Raw genomic sequence first — 19,843 nt, 5'->3', positions numbered from 1 at the left:
TTGAATATATTATATTTAAAATTATTATTATTAAAATTATTCTTTTTACTCTTTGAATTAGGAAATATATTATTGCTGCTTCTAATCTTGATTTATTAGTTTCCAAAAATTATAATGAATTATTTTTCATGAATTATTCTTTGGATAACAATTCATTTTGGTAAAAATCCAATGAAGGGGGGTAAACCTCCTATTTTTATTATTGTAATGAATATTCTAACCTTCTCTATATTATTTATATTAATTCTGTTTATTTGGTTTAAAAAATGATATACTGGAACACTAGCCTTAATTAAAGAAATTTTACAATAATTTTGTGTCTTAACACCAAAATTGTTTTAGGAGTGAGGTTACCTTGTTTTATTTAATGAATACCATTTTATGAATTTGTTCCTCCTTTTGAAAATTTTGTTAGTTCATTTTGAAAATAACTTTTGTTTATTGTTATTTTTTGAGAATCAATTTCTTTTGCCTCTTTTTTTTATTAGGTTTTAAACAGAAATAATGAATACTTTTGTTTTTCTCTACAACCTTTTCATAATGAATATATCTGCAGCTTTTGTGTTGTTAAGAAGTTGAGTTACAATGGTATAATAAAAATTATATGAATTTGACTTTTTTTTTTTAATAAATCTAATGAATGAAGAATATAAATGGGATTTTTTTCTGTAATTAGGTAAATATTTATTTTGTCTTCAGTTTGGCTTATGTAAACCATATAATCCTATGAGAATGATAAAATACTACATTTTTAATGAGCAAAATCTGTGGAGCTACCTCAAGTCAAATGAAATTATGCTGTTAGTGGTAAAAAATTTTTTAAAAAAAGTTGTGGCTGTTATTGAGCCATATACTATGTATGAACACATTAACCAGACCTTAACTGTCAGTTTATTTCAAACTCTTCTTATAAAGAAAATACAGTTATGTGTTATGATTTGAGTAACTACAATATAAGTTTCATTGTGAACTGTTTTTGAGGATATTGAATCATGGATAAAATAAAAACAAAATTAACAATTCATAGGCTTCCAACTTCAAAAGAAGAAATTAAGAGAACAACGGGCATTGGAATCAAGAGAGGAACAAAACGTTAAACAGACTATTTTTTTGTTGAAAATGGATATGGTTCTGGAAGACTCATCCATTATCCAAGAGAATAAGATTTGAACCTTAATTGCCTAATTCTCTGGAATATGCTGTGTAAATGCTGCACATGTCCGTCTTTGTTCTTACTGAACACTAGATCATCCATATAAATCTGGCATATTGATTCATTCCCCTCGACTCATCATGTTCCACTTAAGTCTTTAAGATAAATAGCTATAAGCTCAAATCTAAAGAATTGGCTGAAGTGTACAAATCTCCTGTATTCATATAGTAAATACCCCTGGAACTCTAATGATATACAAGATAGCTGGAAAGCAATAAAATAGGTATTGTTAGAGGCAGCTGAAGATTTATGAAGAAAAAGTAGGCCAGAGATTAAAAAGAACTGCTTGGTGGAATGAGGATGTAAAAAAGGTAATAAAATAGAAAAATGAGCTTTGGAAACAGTACCTTCATACAAAAAACATTGAGGACTACACTAGATACTTAGAAAAGAAGAAAATGACAAAGGCAAATGTCATGTAATCAAAAAGGAAAGCATGGAAAGAATTTAGAAAGAAGATGACCTAGAAAATTAGAAGCTTTTTTATACATGCCTGTAAAATATGCGTAAAGAGAAGGAACCCATCATAAAACATATCAAAGACGAGGAAGTTGGTGTTCTCACTAATAGGAAGAAAATAATGATGGGCGATACTTTAAGAAAGTGCTTAGTGACAATAAAATGCAGAAGAATGACAATAGATGTTGATAGAACAAATTATACAAATTAATGAAAACTCTGTCGAGTAAGAGAAAGATTTCATAGGAGAAGAGGAAATAGCAGACACTATAGCTGACCTAAAACTGAGTAAAGCATCCGGTATAGATGGTATCACTCCTGAGATGCTGAAGAATATGGTAAAAAATGAACAGGAAATGTTCTAAAGGTCTAATAATAGTTGACCATGAATATTGAAGAAAATTAATGGGGGATTACTTATTGGTGTTTATATCCAAATTATGGTGGAGTATGTGCTCATTTTACTATTTTTCTTTTGTTTATTTCTAGTTAATCAATTTCTCTATCTAAAACTTATGTTTGTATCAAAATAAGTTTTCATGGTTATTTGGGATCATTTTCCATAAATTACATGAAAAGAAAAAATATATATTGTTTTTTTTATGTACAATAAGTTGACCTAATGTACATAATATTACAGTTTTATTTTTTTTTTTTATTCCAGCAAATAGTAAGTTTGCTAAGACTACTACACAATAGGGATTCTAGACGTCAATTTTCTAACGATGCTTCATTTTGGCTTTCAAATGCTCTCCAAGATTTGAATCAATCTTTATCTCAATTCAAGAGGATTGAAATTGTTAGCCCATTCTCTACTGCTCCAGGTATCTTAATTGGATTTCTTTTATAAACATGTATTTTTTGCTATACGTTTCTGTTACCACTATTAGTTAAATTAATTTACTGTCTATTATAAAATACTATGCACAGTTTGTCGACTGGATCTGAAAAAGTCAGGGAATTTTACTTGCTAAGAGAAGCAAGTGCAAAAAAATTTCATTTGTTATTTTTTTCATTTGAAAATAATATATTATTGCTTTAGGAGTTCATTGCTTATTTTCCTTTATTTGATTATTTCTTTAGTTATAAAATGCATTTTATGTTATCATCACGAATTTTGTTTTATAATTAATTAATTTTACTGTTTCCTTTTTTCTTGAGGATGGGGGGGGGGGTTTCAATTTACAATTAATTAAATTGTCGTTGATAAATCACATATTATTTTATATATAACTTAGGTATCGGCTAAAGCAAAACTTTAAAAAAAGAGGAAAAGGAATAAGATCTGACACACTTGGACTGCTGTAAAATACTGGCATTCTTGAGTTTGGTACATCTATATTTATAATCTACATAAATATAGATGTACTGTATTACATAATCAATAAATCTGTATTATATCTACACATATAATATACATTCAGCCAGCTGATCTATCAGAAGTAGCTGCTGACTCAGGCCATAACTCCCCCACCAGTTTACGAATAATCCTCGTAAACTAATACTATACAATATAATAGCATAAAAAACAAAACCAATAAAGAAAAACAATTTACAATAAAAATTAATCCCTATACTCATATCATTGTAAAAGTTCACAAGCTCCCCAAAGTAAACGCTAAATACATAATTTTAACCTAAAAATAAAATAAAAGAAAAGAATTCTTCATACAATACATGAACAAGTCAAAATGAAAAAGAAAAACAATATTTACAGAAGTTAAAAACAAAAAACAATAAATAACTACATATTCTGTAATTTAATCTAGTGGTGGCTGGCAATATGAGAACACTCCAGTTTTTATATTTTCATTGCTGGAAGTTTTAACTCTTCAATGGAGAGTATTCCTCTTTTTGGGTTCTATGAAACTTTCTACTGTAACAATATTGTGTTTCCTAATAGTTATCACTCTGAATGGGCCCTTGGTATCTCCATACCTTTCCATTCTTCCCCATGCCTTTTCCTATAATTTTCTTTGAGCAACGCAGTTGTGTATCTCCTCACTGTCCACTACTGTGCTCTTATAGTCCCACCAGTATCCTCGTAGCGCAAAGTGGATCTCAAATGATGAAAACCCAGTAACTGTGGGTACTGAATAATTATGTGCCACTATCGCCTTAGGCATTGCTACATCAGGTTTCAATCCCTTGTCGATCTGACGTAAGCGAAGATGGTCACTCAACGTGCCATGAAGCCGCTCTATGCCTTCTCTACTCTTTGGGTGTCCTGGTGTGTTGAGGTGTCATGTCATGTCAAGGTTCATCATTTCAGTTTGAATCCTGGCATTGTCAAATTCTTTGCTTCCATCCTAGACAAAATTCGCAATTTCCTACAACCTCTGTGATAGTCTTCTTCATCCCCCACCAAAAGTACTTTCTCTTCGAGGCGCGTGCTGGGTCTCTGGGATCCTATGGTGATTTGTTTTGCCCTGGTGGTATGCTATGGTCACCTCTTTTTGTCGTTCGTCTTCCTGAAGGGTTTCCACCATCTACTTGCAACGGATGAACCTCCTATCCATCCCTATTTACTGTAATTGCTCGAGACAACCAATCGGCTACCACATTTTCTTTTTCTGGTTTATATATTATTTTCATATTATACTGTGCGAGGAGCTCCTTCCAATGCCTAATCCTAGCCAAAGAGTCCTTCAACTTTCCCACCCATTGCAGAGGCTTGTGATAAGTGTGTACATCTAAACCTTCTGCCAAACACATAGGGTCTAAAGTGGTCAACAGCCCATACTATTCTGAAGAGCTCTCATTCCAGCCCACAGTATCTCATATTTGTCTCTGTTAGGCACCTACTGGCTATCTCCCCCTTCACCCTCCTGAGACAACACCGCTCCCAATGTGTACTCACTTGCATCTGTAGTGTTATTGAACTGCTGAGTGAAGTCCGGTAACACAAGCACCGGCTCCTGTTGCAGCTTCTCCATGCACCGCCTGACATTGTCTTTCTGCCTTTCTTGAGAAGGTTGTTGAGTGGGATGAGGTACTCAGCCATTTCTGGCAAAAATCGCCGGTAATAATTTAAAGTTCCCAGCAACCTCCAAACTCCCTCCACATCCCTAGGCACCGCCATCTTTCACTTTATCTGGGTTGGGTTTAACTCCTTTCCTGGAAATCGTGTGGCCCAAAAATTTATTTGTTCCTGCCCCAGCGATGATTTCTCTCCCGATAATTTGACCCAAATTGCCTGATTCTCTGGAATATGCTGTGTAAATGCTGCATGTGTTCATCTTTGTTCTTCCTGAACACTAGATCATCCATATAAATCTGGCATACTGATTCGTCAATTCCCCTCGACTAATCATGTTCCACTTTAGTCTTTAAGATAAATAGCTATAAGCTCAAATCTAAAGAATTAGCTGAAGTGTATAATTCTCCTGTATTCATACAGTAAATACCCCTTGGACTTTAATGACATAGAAGACAGCTGGAAAGCAATAAAACAGATATTGTTGGAGTTAGCAAAAGATGTATAAAGGAAAAGTAGGCCAGAGATTAAAAAGAACTGGTTGGTGGAATGAGGATGTAAAAAAAGGTAATAAAGTAGAAAAATGAGCTTTGGAAACAGTACCTTCATACAAAAAACATTGAGGACTACACTAGATACTTAGAAAAGAGGAAAATGCTCAGAGAAGCAAGGGCTAATTTGTTGTCATGATTGAGAATAATGATTTGTCAGTGTTAACGCCATATATATATATTAATTAAAATGTACATATTTTTAAGAGGTAGTAAATAGATTTAATTATATTATAAGTATGTTTTGTTTTAAATGAAGATAATTCATACTTGTGGTGAAGTGTTTATATGGTGAAATACCAGCCAGTAGGATTATTAGTCACAACAATACAAGTTGTGGGCTAAGGTTAGTAGCCTACCTATAGTCGCCCTGTGGAGTAGTCATGGTACAGTCGCCCTGTCGACTTCGTATCGTATAGTCGCCCAGTCGACTTCGTATCATATAGTCGCCCTGTCGAGTAGCTTAAGCACAGTCACTCCGTTGCTTTACTCGTCACTAGACCTTGCTGCGTGATTATTGGACCGCTGCTTCGATGTGTAGGTCCACCTACATTTATTGAGAACATGGTCTCCGACTTTTCAGAATGAACTTCAGGACCCCATCGGAGTTCATCACTTCTTATTTTGGTTTTTTTATTGTAATTTTTTCAAAAGAAGTATTTTATTTTTTTTGGTTCTATATTTTTGGAAAGTTTCATTTTTTTAAATTTAATTGATGTCTTTAGTTTTATTTGCTTTACAAATAAATGTATCTATCTGAGCCAGCGTTTATTTTTTTTTTTTTAGTTAAGCTTTCCGACTAGGAGACAGATCAAAGATAGATTTATTTGTAAATTTTAGCATAGTTTTTGGTTCTCTGGGCCTTGGATGTAAATATTTATTTGTAAATTTTAACATAATTTTGGTCTTCCAGGCCTTGGATATAAACATTTATTTGTCTATTTGAGCATAATTTTGGTTTTTTGGGTCTAGAATATAATTTTTATTAATTAGCTGTAATTCAATAATTTTAATAGTGAAGTTATGCATGATAATTTTATTAATTATTTTATAATGTTTTTGTAAGATAAGTAGTGGCACAAAAAGTAGATACAAATAAAATTGAACTATCTTAGCTTGAAGATGAATTATTAGATTTAGCTCAAGTTATAAAATATACTAGGGATAGAGGGTATTCCTGTTCAGAAAATCCTGGGAAATTAAATTTATTTAAAGCCCAATTATCGAGGTTAGATATTGCTTTTGATAAATTTCAGGAATGTTTTAAAGAGGCAAAATTTCTAGCTAAAATTTTAGAAGATGAATCGATCTCATGATTTGATGCTTTATGGTCCGAGACTAGAAATATGTATTATGAGGCATTCTCTTTTGGGATTACAAGGGAAACAACTGCCGCCAGCCAGTCTGTTATCGAAAATAGTAATAAATTAGACTTTGAATCACAGATTAAATTCCCAACCATTAATCTACTCTCATTTAATGGCCAAATGTTGAATTGGGTTTCGTTTAAAGACACCTTTATTTGTTTAATTCACAATAATATAAATTTGAGTGAAATACAAAAAGTCCATTATTTTAAGTCCGCATTAAAGGGTTCAGCACTATAATCGATATCGTCCATTATGACAACTTCTGACGGTTATGAACAAGCCTGGGCAGCTCTGGTACAGAAATATGACAATAAACGAATTATTGCCACAAATTATTTGATAAATATTTTTAATTTCAAACCAATTACTAAGTTTGAGTATCGATGTTTGGAAAATTTTGCTGAGGTAGTGTTAGAGAGTGCGATGGTCTTCAAAAATATGAATTTTTAGGACCCTTCCGGATTTATATTGATGACGTATTACTTTAGGTTATTGGATGGTAAACCACGTGAGCGTTTTGAGAATGAATTTTGTTCTGCTGCTAAAATACCAACTTTTGAAAAATTTTCAAATTTCACACAACGCCAATGCATACAATTACAAACTGACACCCTAACTTCAAATTTCAGTTTCAATATTCAACATTCATCGTCCCACAAGTCTCAAAATTTTACTAAAAGGGTCTTAATGTCTAGAGATGGGTCCATGACGCATACTAATTGTCCTTTATGCCAAGAAAGACATCGTTTGTATAAGTGCCCGTGCTTTCGCTCATTGGAACCTAAACAACGTTTTGATAAAATACGATTGCTAAATTTATGCTACAACTGTTTGTTGCCCGGTCGTTATACCAACAAATGCCCTTCCCCTGGCTCTTGTAATAAATGTGAAAGGCGAGATCATTCATTGTTGCATTTTGGAATATCTACTAATAGGCGGACGAATGAGGCGGGTGTGAAAGTTAGTAATATTTCTTCATTCTCCCAAAATAATGATGTATTATTAGAGCGAGATCCTTTCTCAGAACATATGCCAGGTTCTGAAAAGAAAACTAGGGACACAAAGGGTTCAGTTCTGTCATCGTTATCCGAGTCCAGTAGCTCCGTCCTCTTAGATACTGCGATAGCTCGAATTGTGGACCGTGATGGACAATACTTGCCCATAAGAATTTTGATCGACTGTGGATCACAACGGCCGTTTATTACATCAACCTGTGCACAAAGTTTAGGTTTGGAGCGGGATGTTAAGCCCCAGCCTTTGCATGGTTTCGGAGATAACCCAATTAAAGGTGGGAATTTTCAGGTGTGTTGCACCTTAGTGCCCCAGCACTCATTGCATCCACGTCTTAAAACAAATGCCGTGATCATTTCGAAGATAACGGATAAGATACCTTCATGTCGAATCCCCAATGGGATTAACAAACATTTTCAAAAATATAACTTGGCTGATAAAGCATTTGGAAAACCAGGTCCCATTGATCTTTTACTAGGCACCGATTTATTCGGACAAATTCTATCAGGGGAGTGTGTAAGTATGGAGGGTTACCCTGACACTCTCAAAACAATATTTGGCTGGGCGATCATGGGGTCTTTAACACCTACTCAGGTTTAAAGGAGAAAAATGTTGCACTAATGACCTCCTGCCAATTACCACTTCGAAATGAAGTCAACGACTCAATTGAGACATTTTGGGAGACTGATACAGTTCCCCAAGTTTTGAAAATTGGTCCATGAAATGCTGCGCAGAAGAACAGGCTTTGGAAGCATCACTTCTTACCACCTCTTCAGGACACTCAAAGGTTACCTTCAGGTGGAAAAGACTGCTTGAAAGAAATGCGGCACCATTTTCCTGGCGGTAGCGAATGATACTGACCTACAAGGCGGGCCAGTGAAGGAGCGAACCACTTCTGTTCTGAACATTCTTCTGTTAGAGCAATTCAGCTGGAGCACAAACAGTTGAAGAAAGCCAGTGTTAACGTGAGCCAAAGTTCTGGATTACAATACCGCCATTGCATTGATCCCCAACAGAGGGTCAATCCGCCTCCTTTATCACCTCAAGCTATTAGTAGAGGTGTTTCTCCTCTTATCCCCTCGGGTTGTCCTGTTTATTATTCTGGAGTTAGATACTATAACTACCCTGGAGGGTCCCTTTCTCAACACTTTCAAAGTCTCCAGTTTAAGCAGCCTGTCATGCTTATGCCTAGTCATCCAACTGGTTCAATTACTCAAGGTACAGCCAATAGTTTTCAGCTTACTAATCACAATGGTGGAAATCCTATGCCTTTACTCCTGAGAGTAACTAACCCTTTGCCTCATCTAACCAGAATTCAGGAAGAAAACAGAACTGGTTGACCGAAGGGTGAACCCTCTGATTTCTGTGACTGAACCTGAATCGCCGACTGATAAGACTGCTACTATCAACAGAATCTGTTGGTCTTTAAAAAATCACATCTAGGTGCTTTCAAGTTCTTTTAAGCAAGCCCTATTCACGGCTAGAAACCGGTGAAGTAGTCGTCCTATTGGAACAGGTGTGTGACCACTGTCACTCCATCAGATGTATCGGTACCGTTCAGGTCTGTTGGTAGAGGAGATGCTTTTTTTTCTGTTGGAGTCTCCGTCTGGCTTGCACATCGAACTTGAAGTTGGGCGCCAAAGATTGAAAAGGAGAAGAATCTCTGAAGATCAGATGCAGTATTCACAGCTTTGCCATCACATTATTGCCTTAATATCTTGTTAACACATTTAATTTTTAATTTTGCCAAAGCAGAAATAGTCTACTGACAGATTTTTTACACTACTTCAGGAAATACTTTGATATATTTGTCCATAGCATATTATTATCTTAGTTTTATTTATGTTGTTTCATTATATGGGTAGCTTTTATAATAAGATACTTTTAAGTTGTGGACTTTTATTGTTTTACATCAAGCATAAAGCTGTAAGCTAGATGGTTTCTGGTATTAAAAGGCTAGGAATGGGTAGGAAGTATCCTTAAAAGTTTCCTTTGTTTATGTTTTTTTAATTATTAATAAACTAATGACAGAAAAATTTCCGTGTATACCTTTTAAAAACTATAGTATGCATAAAGTTCTTCTTATCCAAAATGGATTCCATATTTTATTTCAAAATTTGAATTATGTTTCAACATATTTCAAACTGTACTTATGGTGACTTACAAATTGATTTTTCTTAATTAAAAGTCCTAAAAGTTTCTTCTTTTACTTTTTAAGTGCACTTATTCTAGTCATACAAATAATGGAAAAGTTTTGTTAAAAGGTTATGTTCAATTTTGTTTTTTATTATAAAAAGTGATCTCTGACCATTGGTCGCGGACAATTAAGCAAGTGTTCTTTCAGAGAACAGTGCACTCGGGGGAGAAGGATAACAGAATAAATTTTCAGTTAATATTGTAGTTTGTCCAATTTGAGTAGAATCTCTTCTTATTTTTCATGAATTTGGCCCATTGCTTTCCTTAAACTAATCATTGTAAATTAAACTTTGAATTTTTGTCCCAAGACAAAAATTGGTGAGCTGTGTTAACACCATATATATTAATTAAATGTAAATATTTTTAAAGAGGTAGTAAATAGATTTAAGTACATTATAAGTATGTTTTGTTTTAAATTAAGAGAATTTATGTTTGTGGTGTAGTGTTTATATGGTGAAATAACGGCCAGTGGGATTATTAGCCACAACAATACAAGTTGTGGGCTAAGGTCAGTAGCCTACCTATAGTCGCCCTGTGGAGTAGCCATGGTACAGTTGCCCTGTTGACTTATTATCATATGTCGCCCAGTCGACATCGTATCTAATAGTTAGTCGCCCAGTCGACATCGTATCTAATAGTCGCCCAGTCGACATCGTATCTAATAGTCGCCCTATTGAGTAGCCGAAGTACAGTCCTCCAGTCGCTTTACTCGTCACCAGACCTTGCTGCGTGATTATTGGACCACTGCTTCAATGTGTGGGCCCACTTACGTTTATTGAGAATATCGTCTCCGACCTTTCCAAATGAACTTCAGGATCCCGACCCATCGGAGTTCATCACTCAGTAAAAAAAAATTGTAAATAACAATTTTGTTTTTTTTATTGTAATTTTTTACAAAAGAAGAAATTTTTTTTTTAATTTGGTTCTATATTTTCGGAAAGTTTCCTTTTTTTTTAAATTTAATTTATGTATTTGGTTTTATTTACTTTACAAATAAATGTTTCTATTCGAGCCAGCGTTTATTTTGGTTTTTTTTAGTTAAGCTTTCTGACAAGCAGACAAAGTTGTTTTGAGGTGGCTTAGCAGTCAGAATAAGTTTATATTATTGTAATAGTTACACCGGTATATACATGTCATATCTGACTTATTCCTTGATTTTTCACTATAATCTGTTATTATTTCTGTTACAAGAGCTCATGGAACTCGATTGTAAACTACCTAATAAAATAATGATAAAAAATAGATGTTGGAAGATTAATTAAATTATAAATATTTATAAAATACATTAAAAAAAAAAAATCTGTACAAACAAAATAAATACACAAAAACAACATTTTCCATATTTTTACATAACACCACAATATCACTGTACTTCCATCTACTAACACTAATTTTCTACATGTGTGTTACCACCACACAAAAATTATTTAAAAAAAAAATAAACACTTCCAAAAATGAAATTAAAACAAATGTAATATTGTTATGTGCTTGCTATGAGGAAGAGGGCTCTCCAGTGTCAACTTGCTGGGAATTGTTCAACATAAACTGCCCTCCATTTCTTAGGTTCCCATAAACTTTCAATTGTGACAATGTTATGAGGTATAGATAGTTGACCATAGATTAATGATTGGAGAAGTTTGCCGGGGGGTACGGTTTTCAATCTGCTACCATCTAATTTCACGATTATCAATCAATTTAATTTTTTTTGACTATTCAATTATCAGTTATCAATTTTTTATCATTTATGATTCAGTGCAATATTTTGTATAATTCCAAATTTGCTTGTATACTATTCCTTTTAATTTTATGTTTCTCTAAATGTTGTTATCTCTTTTGTTCTATAGTCCTGATGAAGACCTGAAACTCAGGTTTAAACGTCGGCATAAAATAAATAAATATGGTTTTGTTTATTTATGTTGTTCTTTGCTGACCGCACCCTCTCCCTCCCCCCCCCCGACAAACTTCTCCAATCATTAGTGACAATGTTATGTTGGCAGAGAATGATCACCCTAAAAGGACCTTCATAGCACAGTAATTCTTACCCAATTTCGGGTACACGATGGTCCCAAGTTTTAGTTCTCCCATTACATTCCTTAAGTTCAAATTTTGTCTCGATATTCTCCTACATTTTTCTCTCTCAATACGCCTCTGGACCTTCTCCCACAACTTCCTCATGGCTATTCTATTATTAACAACGTTCTTTCCTGTAGTAGCTGTCTCTTTAAAGTCTCTTCAATGCTCCTGAAGACCAAAAAGGATTTCAATAGGAGAGAACTCCATGACCATGTGGATAGAATGGTTGTATGCCGCTACCGCCCTGATCATTGCTTCATCCGTTTCCAACTCCTTATTCATATACTTTCAAGTGATCGCTCAGGGTTCTATGTAACCGTTCAATCCCACTCCTACTCTTAGGATGTGCGGGTGTGTTAAAGTGCCACTGGAACTCAAACTATTTCATTTCCTCTCTCAGGAGAGAGTTATCAGCCCCCATTTGATGAGAACCTAGTGCGTTGCCCGCCCAATATGACCTCTGCCGATCTGTCTCTCACTTGACACGACATCGCTACTTTCCTAAAAAAGTCCTAGACCGTAAACCATTTATAACCTTTCCAGGTGAAAGTGTCGACCTGTAGGTCTCTTAGCGGTTTATCTGTGGTGGGTGTTACCCCCTATGGTTTCCTGTATCGTCTGTCGCATCCCCCACCAAAAGTATCTGCGTTTCAGGGCTTGGAAAGTTTCATTTAACCCCTGGTGATTTGATTTACCCTGTTGGTACGCGAGGGTAACTTGTTTTTGTCTATCCATGCCCCTAACCGTCTTTACCATCATTGTACACTAGATAAATGTACAGTAACCTGCTCGACGGCCACAGCCGTTTGGTTTTGTCCCAAATTTTTGCGCTCTCCACATAAATGTGATACGTTCTTCCCGGCTTGGACACATCATTGAGTGCTCGGCAGATTTGATCATCCCACACTCCTGATGTTGACCAGATGTTAGTGATCAAGGTCCTGCCTTACTTACTATATTCAATTTTTATCAGCCCTGCTGTCCTTGTCTTCCAAATGATTTAAAGGGGCTTATCATTTAGAATTTCTTCCACTTCCTCCATTTCTGCTGGCCTCTCCCATCCAGAACTCCCATTACTTGATGCTGCTATGTTTTCTTCCTATTCCGCCTTGTCTTGAACTTCTTCCTCTCCTGTCCTCTATCGCATTTACAGTGATTGCTCTTTATAACCAGTCAGCAACTACATTTTCCCTACCTGGCTTATATACAATCTCCATATTGTATTGGCTTAGGAGCTCCTTCCACTGAATAACTCTCGCTGGTAACTCATTTAAGTTCCTAACCCATTGGAGTGGATGGTGATCTGTATGAACCTGGAATCTCCTACCAAACATGTAGGGACGAAAATGGTCCACCGCCCACATGATCCCCAACAACTCTCTTAATGCAGTCTCGATCACTGTTAACCATCTACTGCCGTATGCAACCGGATGGTCCCCTTTTTCGTTATCCTGAGACAATACCACCCCTAGCTCATACTTGCTCGCATCTGTCGTGATGGTAAAAGGCTTTTGGAAATCCGAGAACACTCCTCCATACAGCACAAGCATGTTTTTTTCGATTATCAGCATGATGACGATTTTATTGCTTTTCTATAGCAAGTTATTAAGAGGTACCAAATGGTCCGCCACTTCAGGCACAAAGCTGCGATAATAGTTGAGGGCTCCCAAGAACCTCCATATTCCTTTTATTTCCCTAGGCACTAAAATATTTTGCAGTGCACTTTATGTGCGTCGGACTTAACCTCCACTTGGAAAATAGTGTGCCTCAAAAAATGAATTTCTTCCTGCCCGAGGATTGACTTTTCTGGAGACAATTTTAAACCCAACTATCTAATTCTTTGTAAAATAACCCGAAAATGAGATATTCTTGGATTTTTAAGAAATACTTTACCTACTTAGTGTACAGAAAAATTAAGAATGGTCGACTAGTTACATTAGTGATCATTCTAAGCATCAAATGGTAGGTCAATTCTGTATCAGATACAATAGAGTATCATTATCAGTTGCACACTGCTACTGAATATTCTACTATCTAACCACCTTTATTTATAACATATTGATGTTGATCTTCAGGTTCTGTGTTTTTATTATATTTTTAAAATCTTTCTTAGTATTGAAAGTACTTTTAGGGTTTTTACTTCTCACAATCAGTTTGTAAGAATTCGAATGAGTTCTTTTTTTTCTTTTAGACAATTAAGCATTTGGATAAGAAACTTTTCATTTATCATTTTGAGTTCTATTTATGTTTGCAGTTTAATTGGTGAATACAATTTTATATACCATCAGTATCATAATTCTATAACTTCAGATCAAACACTGATCACACTTTTGAGCCAACTACCATCAGCTTCTATCTTGGTGGAAAAGATTAAATGTCACAACTCAAATTTGTGATGGATTTACTATCTATTTTAAGTTGTATTCATAATATTAACTAGTTGATATTATTAATCACCATTAATTCCTTAGAATACTTAGATTATGATTTAGGCAGTTAAAAGTTTTAAAATCCATTTTTTAATTTATATATCTCTAATTTATTGTCATCTTTATTTTCTAGGCAGTATTTATAGGGCGTTTACTGTTTACGAAAACAGATATCTGACAACAATCAGAACTCTACCATTTACCATTGGATTCATTAAACGCTTTACATTTTATCAAAGCTATATTGCTGAAAATAAATTAGAATATCAAAATCCTGCTATGCACTTCCTTCAAGTTCCACACCTTCTAGTTAGAATTAGACGTGATTACTTATATGAAGATGCTTTTGAAAAAATTTGTTTTGGTGAGTGTGATTTTTAAATGGAATTACATTACTATATTTGGGTCAATGAAAGAATCCACATGAGTAGAGGAGAGAGCTAGCTCCTATTCCTCTCTAAAACCACCATTATTAAAAATCTGACGTGTTGAAAATATTTTGACATGCAATATATAGATTATAAAAAAATTCTTAATATTTAATTCCTTTGCTAATATACTATTAATAATTTCATTATTATTATGACTTCTTTTGGCATTTTATTGCAAACCTTTATCTATGTGATAAATGAAAGGATAATTATTTGTTTGTTAATATATTCATTATATCTTTTGAAATTTTAGAGCCTGAAATCAGAATACACCTCAAAGTACATTTAATTAGTTCGCTAGGTGTGGAAGAACCAGGAATTGATGGTGGTGGATTATTTAGGGAGTTTATTATGGAATTTTTGAAAACAGCATTTGATCCAAACCGAGGATTCTTTATTTTGAATCGTGATAATGAGTTTTACCCTAATCCTAATATACATATGATCTGTGATGACTTTAGAACTCACTATTTCTTCATTGGAAAGATGCTTGGAAAAGTAAGACTTACATACTATTTTATTTAATTTTTTTAATCAGTTTCATAATTACAGTTTTTTAAAGTACATGTCAAACAAAAGAATAGTTTTATTTTATTTTACCAATCTCTAAAATTATTTACGTATGATCACTATTTATAATGATAATTTTTGTAGGTTATGGTACTTTTTTGCATTTTATAAAGTTTATGAATGGTCCCGATTTGCGTATGACACTGTTATATTTTAGTGTTTGTGTTAAAGAATAAATATACAGTGTCCACTGTAATCCTCTTGCATAAGGTAGACGCACAATTTTAACAGTTAAACCGTTAAATCTTGCCTTGATGTTCTACTTGTTTAGATTTGCTTTTATTAAATATTGAAACCTAGCACTGGGAAGTATTTCTTTAGTTGAGACATCATTACTTATAACAGGGATGGATCCAAAGGTAAGGTGGTTTTGGGGGTAAGGGTGGTAACTATTAGGTTGATCATAGAATTTGGAATACTAGTAGAGCAGGCTGGGAATATGAGATAAAGTTTTAATAAATTTCAAAAAATCTACTATCCTTTTATCAAAATATTTAAAATAAGTTGTCATAAGCATAAACAAGACAATTAATTAATTTCATTGGTTCAGCTTCAATCAATTTCCTACAAGGTGACCCAAGGTTTAATTTCCCCATACCTAATGAAAAACGATCAAAGTTGTGAGTATTAGTTCTTGTAGGTATAATTTAAAATCTGCTATATTTTTTTTTTCTTAATGGTTATTTTGGAAGCAAATTTTTCTCTTTTTTTTTTCCTTCTCCTCTGTGGATTGGAAAAGGGTTTTGGATTGGTATAATCATGATTTTCTAATTTATAAGCGTAAATGCACTGCTTAGAGACCAACCTGCTCTACACACCTGTAACACTCCATTTTAACTAAGATCAAATTTACTCAATGTATTATATAATATACAGTTGTAAATTTCAATAAAGATATTAAAAAAAAAAAAAAATAGGCACTACATAGATAAATAGCATCATAAGATCTTAAAAAACATTTTTATGAAACTTTGAAAGTAGAACATAGGTACCTAAATTGAAATTGATTTTTTTCAGTTTTGGTTGTTTCCTAAAAATTTCAAAGTATTTTGGAGTAAATTTATCAGGAGGTTTTATGTGGGTTTCTTAAAGGCTTAATCAAAATGGGTCTATATATTTGGGTAGTATTTTCCTAAAAATCTAGAAAAAAATTACTAATCTGTTAAATTTTCAATATTGCACTTTGCAAAGAAGAAAAAACAGTACAAAGTAATTTCTGGAATGCACTGTATATCTGTTATTTTAATTTTGTAATATTTTGAGAAAGTAGCATTCGCTTGCAGCACACTTGGCATACACTTGAGCTACCTTAGGGTTCAGCAGCACTCACTTTAGGAACTGTTGTGCTGGAAAGTACAAAAAAAGTTAAATTAATTGATAAAAATGTATCCAGTATTCTCTGATTTTGTTAAAAAGTCAATCATGTATGTATATTAAAAAAGTAATGACATTTTGACTCCACTTATATTATCTTTATTATTCTTTAGCGGTGCATTGGAGCACCACTAAATTGAACAATTTGCTACTAAAATGCTGGAAGTTAGGAACTATAACTTGTAAACATTTTACATTTTTGTTTTACTTTGATTAAATTATGTTATTATTTGTTTATGGTTTAAATGTATTTATCAAAGTTGATTAATTTTTATACACATTGGTTAACCCTCAATTAATCTTCTAAAAAAATATAAAACACCTGTTCTAATTATTCAATTATCATTGTGATTCATTCTTGTGCTAATCATTAAAGAAGTGAATACAACTTTTCTTTTGTGCTCCTTATTTAAAGACTTATTGGAAACACCTTTTTGTTACTGCCACATTTGTGTTGATGGAGTGTTAGATTGTTGCATTTATGAAAGACTCCAAAATTCGAAAGATTTCGTATGTCTTACTTTATGTTCCAGGCTTTGATTCCCATCTTTGGAACTTATTATTAATGGTTATTATTATTATTATTTTAGGGTAGTTTTTATAAAAACTCGGTTTCACTTATATTTATCCTACCCTAATTCTAAATTCTAGATGAGAATGCCTGAATGGTAGTGGAATAATGGTCAGGCTTTATGGAAAACAGTGACTTCAGGAATTAGTTTTTATAAAAATTAAATTTTGTCTCATCAATAATAAGTTCTGAAGATGGGGTTTAGTACCTTGTAATGTAAACTAATATAACAAATGTTATCTTTTGAATAATAAAGATAATATTAAGCAGAGACCAAATTGCCATTATTTTTCAGTGTGTATATAAAAATGTAAATAAAATGGTTTGTTTCTAAAATGTTCAAAATCATAGTGGGAAATTTAATATTTTTCCTCATTAAATTAAGTCTGTTGTTTTTTATTGGTTAAATCAAATTAAAATAAAACAATATGGCCCTACTAATGCAATTAAAGTATTAAAGATCAGCAACTAATCAAATTGTATTAGGTAGTTCTGAATGATTATTTTAGTCATTTCTGTTGAGACTCTTAAGTAAATTATAGTAAAAGGTGTTGGAGTTGCTTGATTTAAAAAGATATATTAAAAAATACATGGGTTTCTATTTCTTTTATTCATTACTTTTGTTGGACTTTTAAGATAATGACTAATTTTAGTTTTTTGGTAGTATTTTTACTTTTTTATTCTTTGATCTATGTAATATTATGAAAATTTCAGGCTCTATTTGAGAATGTGTTAGTAGAAGTCCCACTTGCAGATTTTTTTTTGTCAGAAATCATGGGACATTCCAACGAATTATGTATCAATGGTTTAGCAACACTTGATCCTGATCTTTATAAAAATTTAATCTCTCTTACTTGTTACAAAGGAGATTTATCTGAATTAGGATTGGATTTCACATTAACACTAAATGACTTCGGTGAAAGTAGAGTAAGTGTATAATTTCATTTTGTAAAATAGTTATGATATTATTAAAAATTACATTATGTAACAATCTGTTTTTCAATTTTGTAAAAACCAAGTTAATTCTTATAATACCTATTAATTTGATCAAATGCTTTTTATTACTAACATTTAAATGAGTGATAAAGATGCAGTTCCTGCTATTAGAAACAATAATTGCTATTGATTAGGTAATTGTATTTTAAGATGGTGAATCTTTATAGGAAACTGAAAATATCTCATAACCCTTTATCCTACCAATTCCCTCATCCTTTTTTTTTTTTATTCCATCTCAGCTGTACCTAAGATACCTTTTTGTACTATATATAAGATACTTTTTTTTTGCATTATGTTACAAATTTAAATTTATTTCTAATAGTGGATTTATATATCTAGATCCTAGTCTTTCCTCCTTTGCCTCACTCTTCTTTTTTAATTAGATTATTTGAACTCATATATGCCACAAGGATTTAATCAACATCTTTGTTATCATATTTTCGAAGCTATATCAATAATTTTTTCAATTCGCAAGTAATAAAATGGAAGGCAATATCAATTCCTAATTATGATAACAAGGAATGTCTTAGTTTTAAGATATATCTAATAATACACAATTTCACAAAAATGTTTGTTGATTTCTTATTGCATATGTAGGTTCATTTAGTACTAAGATCTATCTTATTAATCTTTTTTTTTTTTTTTTTTTTTTTTTTTATGAACTCTTTTTACTCTCAGGAAAATAAGATATTTCTTCTCCTATATCTGTATTTTATTGTTGTATCATTATGGTGATATAGAGGGTGTCACAGTACACATGTTTACTCTCCCTCCCTTGACCTCTGATCCCCATATTTGGAATTTTATTTGATTTTCACGATCATAACAGTAGCTTGTGAGCTTTAGAGCATCTTGTTGATTCTCTATCCTCCAATTTTTCACTATACCTAACTTTGGAATTTTCAATGGAATGAGGTACTTTTTTTAAAAAAAGGATTATGATGTTAAATGGGATTTTGAAATGAATTCATATTAGGCACTTTTTTGATCTGAGTGTCTTGAAGGTGTGAATCGTCAAAAACTGCAAATAATTTTTAACAATTTAAACATCATTTTAGATACCATAGATACCATTAGAGCGATGGTAATGTATTTTATTTAAAGTGGGAAAAAGTCAGGGAATAGGGCTGACACACTATTATAGAAACCTTGTATATGTATAGTAAACAAGTAGGGTATGTTGCTAATAAAAAAAAAGAAAGCCAAGAATTTTCAGAAAAATCTTAAAACAAATTGGGAATTTCAATTACCAACATTGGTGGACTCCATGTAAAAATGGTTCTATGAAACATCAGTCCTACTCTTTTTGTAATCACATTTAGGACTATGTTGAGCAGCAGTGAGACAAAAAGATCCCCTTGTCTCATTCCTAATCTGTGAATGCGTATACAATTTTTTTTCGCCAACCTTAACCCTATCAATCATTTTTTTTCATTATCTGCCTAAGCTAGAATATCTGATTAATGATTAAACAATTGGCTCTGAATCAACCTTGGCGCTCTTTGAGTTTTGGTTCATTTTTGGATTATATAATGCATTTGAGTACACCTTGTAATCTGTATTTAGTAAACTGATTCCCCAATAGTTGTTGCATTGAACTAAGTCACCCCCTTTTTTTTTTT

The 19,843-nt window shown here is 33.0% G+C and overlaps 1 protein-coding gene across 1 annotated transcript in view; it reads left to right on the top strand.

Annotated features, from left to right (window-relative positions):
* Window positions 1-19,843, top strand: part of LOC106681421 (ubiquitin-protein ligase E3C) — a 97,943-nt gene that overhangs the window by 53,838 nt on the left and 24,262 nt on the right. Inside the window, exons 10-13 of the mRNA XM_014421737.2 lie at window positions 2,337-2,496; window positions 14,413-14,643; window positions 14,964-15,208; window positions 17,940-18,152. Coding sequence (XP_014277223.1) covers window positions 2,337-2,496; window positions 14,413-14,643; window positions 14,964-15,208; window positions 17,940-18,152 — 849 coding nt within the window. The remainder of the gene's footprint in view (window positions 1-2,336; window positions 2,497-14,412; window positions 14,644-14,963; window positions 15,209-17,939; window positions 18,153-19,843) is intronic.

Source organism: Halyomorpha halys, unplaced genomic scaffold (assembly GCF_000696795.3).
Source record: "Halyomorpha halys isolate HHAL.00 unplaced genomic scaffold, Hhal_1.1 Scaffold337.1, whole genome shotgun sequence".
NCBI lineage: Eukaryota > Metazoa > Arthropoda > Insecta > Hemiptera > Pentatomidae > Halyomorpha > Halyomorpha halys.
This window is presented reverse-complemented; position numbering and strand designations above follow the sequence as displayed.